Source organism: Palaemon carinicauda, chromosome 13 (assembly GCF_036898095.1).
Source record: "Palaemon carinicauda isolate YSFRI2023 chromosome 13, ASM3689809v2, whole genome shotgun sequence".
Classification (NCBI taxonomy): Eukaryota; Metazoa; Arthropoda; class Malacostraca; order Decapoda; family Palaemonidae; genus Palaemon; species Palaemon carinicauda.
The window spans coordinates 33,395,546-33,399,756 of record NC_090737.1 but is presented as its reverse complement, the minus strand read 5'-3'; the positions used below and the strand labels follow the sequence as shown (position 1 = coordinate 33,399,756).

The window sequence follows — 4,211 nt, the reverse complement described above, 5'->3', positions numbered from 1 at the left end:
TGATAGGCGTATCCCTTCTCGTGCACTAAGATACCGAGTGAAGGACAAACCATGGTTCAATGATGATTGTAGACGTGCTTATTTGGAGAAGCAGGAGGCCTATCATCTTTGGAAGGGTAATAGGTAAGATTTGACCTGGAATAACTATACTCAGCTTAGAGCGTTTGCCCAGAGAGTTTATGCTTCAACTGAAAAAGAATACAATTCAACCATAAAACAAACCCTATCTGGTACAACCCAGGAGCATAAGTGGTGGACTACCCTTAAATCTGCACTCTGGTGTAGATGCAACAGTTCCTCCTTTATTTAAACCAGATGGCTCAGTCACTCATTGTCCAAAGGAAAAGGCAACCCTCTTGGCTGATGTGTTTGACAGCAAGCAGAGTAATGAGAAACTCAAACTTCCTCATCCCTGTTTTCCTGAGGCTAAATTAACTAGTTTAGCTTTTCAATCTCGTGAAATTAAACCTCTGTTGCGGGACCTTGATGCCTTTGGAGGTTTAGATCCAAATGGTATTTTTACTTTGTTTTTATAAAGACTGCAGATTTCTTAGCTCCAAAGTTATCAGTTATTTTGTGCAAGTTAGCAAGAGGAGCATTTAGCACTTGTTGGAGAATTGATAATGTTACTCCTCTATGTAAATGTGCTTGTGGTAGCTCAAGTCCAACTAATTACCGCCCAATTTCTATAACTCCCATGTTATCTAAAGTTTTTGAACGTCTCTTGGCAAAACGTCTTAATAGGTATGCTGAAGGTAATCATCTGTTCCCTAGTTTGCAATTTGGTTTCTGTAAAGGCCTTGGAGCATGTGATGCCCTTCTAGCAATCTCCAATGCTGTATAGAAATAACTTGATTGTGGTCAGGAAGTTCTTATGATTGGCCTTGCTTTTAGTGCTGCCTTTGACGGTGTTAATCATGAGGCCCTCGTTTTCAAACTCAAACAGCTGGGAGTGGGTGGGTCATTTCTTAGCATTATTGTTAAATTTTTAAGTAATAGATTGCAGAGTTGTTGTTGACGGACACCATGGTGAGTACAGGATGTGATATCTGGTGTTCCTCAGGGTAGTGTGTTCTTGGCCCATTACTTTTCATACTTTATATACATGACGTGGTTTGGTCTGGAAAACAAGCTTGTTGCATATGCAGATGATGCTACTCTCTTTGCATCAATTCCATCTCCTGAATGTAGACCTGGGGTTGCTGTATCCCTTAATAGAGATCTAGCTAAAGCTAGTGCATTGTGCAAATTATGGGGTATGATGTTGAATCCTAACAAAACTCAAAGTATGATTGTAAGTAGGTCAAGGATGTGGCTCCTCAACATCCTGATCTCAGCATTGATAATGTTTCTTTAACTTTGTATGACTCTTTTAAAATTTTAGGTCTGATTCTCGACAGCAAATTTACTTTTGAGAAACACATTAGGTCTGTGTCTTCTTCAGTTGCACAAAAAATTGGCTTATTGAGAAAGTCTTTCATTTTTGGTGATCAGTCTATTCTGAAGAAGTGTTTTAATTCTTTCATTTTACCTTGTTTTGAGTATTTTTCTCCTGTCTGGTCTTCTGCTGCTGATCCTCATCTTAATTTGTTGGACAGAAACTCAGTCATTTAAATTTCTTATTCCTGATCTACATATTAATCTCTGGCCCCCGTCGTTCAATTAGTTCATTATGCATGTTGAATAAGGTGTTTTATAATTCTGACCATCCTTTACATTCTGATCTTCCTGGACAGCTCCATCCTGTTCGTAATACTAGGCAGGCAGTTAATTCTAAAAGCCAGGCCTTCTCCATCATGAGGCTTAATACTGCACAGTATTCTAGAAGTTTTATTCCAGCTGTGACCAAGTCGGGGAATGATCTTCCTAACCGGGTAGTTGAATCAGTGGAACTTCAAAAGTTCAAACTCACAGCAAATGTATGAACAGGCTTACTCAAGTCCTTTTATAATTTATATATCAAATATCTGTGTTAATGTTGTTAATGTTTTTAAAATATTTTTTCATTACTTTTACATAATTTATTTTTCTTATTTCCTTTCCTCACTGGGCTATTTTTCCCTGTTGGAGCCCTTGGGCTTATAGCATCTTGTTTTTCCAACTAGGGTTGTAGCTTAGCTAGTAATAATAATAATAATAATAATAATAATAATAATAATAACACTTGAAAAACACCGAGAGCACAAAAAAATACGACTATGCGGGCAAGTCCAAAACGGAAGGATGACCTAAAGGGCACGCGTGTTAGGTGTCGGTGGCGTGGTCCAACTGTGTTCTCTAGGGCCTGTTACGGCCCTTCCCTTTGATGAAGGAATTATCTAAATGGAAGACAGCCTGTGAATAGTGGTTTTCACACGCCCCTGTTGTATACACGACACCCACAAGGTGCTCGCGCGAGGGTAGTAACCTCTGCATTCCATGCTTTTATCTTTCTCTGGTATATTTGGAAGATTTATATTAGAATAGTGTAAAGAAGGACTTCTTTCACCGGCCGTCACAGGTCGCCCCAGAAATAATAGACTCACTAAGCACACACTTGAAGTAAGTTTTATCATTTCCACAGATCTATTGTCAGACCATCCTGTGTATATACTGTATATTGCCATCATGTTACATTGCAAATTTTAAGTAAAACTATGAAAAACATTATCAGCATTTCTCCATTATGTCTCCCTCTCTCTCACAAACATACTGTATACATACATAATTTTTGGGGGGCATAGTCTTTCTCTTAGGCAATTTCCATTAAAATTTTGCTAAAGGATTTGTGGCATCAATTATTTTAAGACAAAACTTTTCTAGTTTTCTGTATCTTTTTTTATCTTCAAGGATAAAAGTTTCAATGGAAAAGATAGAATTTGTTATTGTGCTGCTCCATTTATTAAATTATTGCCAAAAGCAGTTTCAACCAACAACTATTGGCTTTCATCAGGGCATATCATATCAGTTTGCAGAACTTCTTCCACTCAGTGTCTGGATCTTTATCAAGAATGTCACTTAAGGACGAGAGGCCCTTATCAATTTAAATGGATAAAAGATCACTTGATTCAGGCTTTTTAGGGCAGCACAGCTCAATTTCCAAGATCTTCCTGCTTGTGGATTTGAGGTCAGATCTTGTATTTGGAAATGGATCTCACTAGTCGACGACCTTTCCAATACTGTACTTCATGCATGACTTGAGATATGCTTACATCATTAACGTATCTCTCCATAGTTATAACATAGTATAGCATGTGCCAGTGCTTGGATCTATGATGCATCCATATATTTTTGAGCTCGTCCTTGACCTAGAATATTGTTTGTAATGACAAGATAGTGCTAAGAACACAGGGAGATTAATCCGAGGTCATTAAAGTACATACATGTATTGCTGTGCCAACACAACAAACAACACTTCCCCATACTAGCATTGAATCTCCCACCAAGAGAATCTTGCAAGTTCTGTTGATGTTATGATACTCCTTGAAGACACTGGTTCTATTTTGGCTGAGGCTTCAATACCGCCTAAAAAACAAAAAGGTAAAATTAGAGCCAACCCTTGTCCCCATGGTCTAAGAGTTCCAAATTAGCCTCAGAACGGTTACTGTATTGGAATGGATCCAATGACTTCCAGAAAATGCTAAAAGTAGATGGCTGGGTCCTATGCCTTTCAATACAAGAAAATTTAATTCAATTTTTGAGGGAATCCTGCAAGAGTTCTGAGGGAGCTTCAAGTCCTCCTTAAGACAGCTGAGAGATTCCTCATCTGTGATTGATTTTACAATGGAAATTTTGTCATGCAAAAAGATATATTTTAGTTATGTCAATCGTCAAGTTTAATGGAACTGAATTGATTACACATAAAGGATGCCATGCTTTAAACACCATCTCAGCCTCCTGAAAATACTAACACCCCGTGTGTTTCCTCACTTTCATTTCATAAATTATGTTCTGAATTTTAACACTTTCCATCTTCTCTATCAGGGAATATATTGCTATACTGTATACATATTACTATCTTAATAAAGAATTAATGGAAAACGCTTTAATTCCAGGCTTTCAGAAGATTTGCAGAGATGATAAGAGAGGAAATAAGCATCAACAAGTCTACTAAAGGATAGGTATGTAGGCAAAACCTTTTATTGCCTAAACAGCTGGCAGGTCATGAATGGAAGGTGTGGATTATATGACAGGGAAGCTGAAATTAAGAAAAAATATTCATAGTTTTATTT

General features: G+C 37.6%; 1 protein-coding gene across 3 annotated transcripts in view; it reads left to right on the top strand.

The window, feature by feature from the left end:
• The window catches only part of LOC137651927 (kynurenine/alpha-aminoadipate aminotransferase, mitochondrial-like), an 18,885-nt gene extending 14,674 nt beyond the window's left edge, over nucleotides 1-4,211 (top strand). The window contains exon 10 of one of the 3 annotated variants that reach the window (XM_068385138.1): nucleotides 4,035-4,211. In XM_068385138.1, the coding sequence (XP_068241239.1) occupies nucleotides 4,035-4,100 (66 nt within the window). In that variant the 3' untranslated portion in view covers nucleotides 4,101-4,211. The remainder of the gene's footprint in view (nucleotides 1-4,034) is intronic. The other 2 variants (XM_068385135.1, XM_068385136.1) reach the window with 2 other exon arrangements.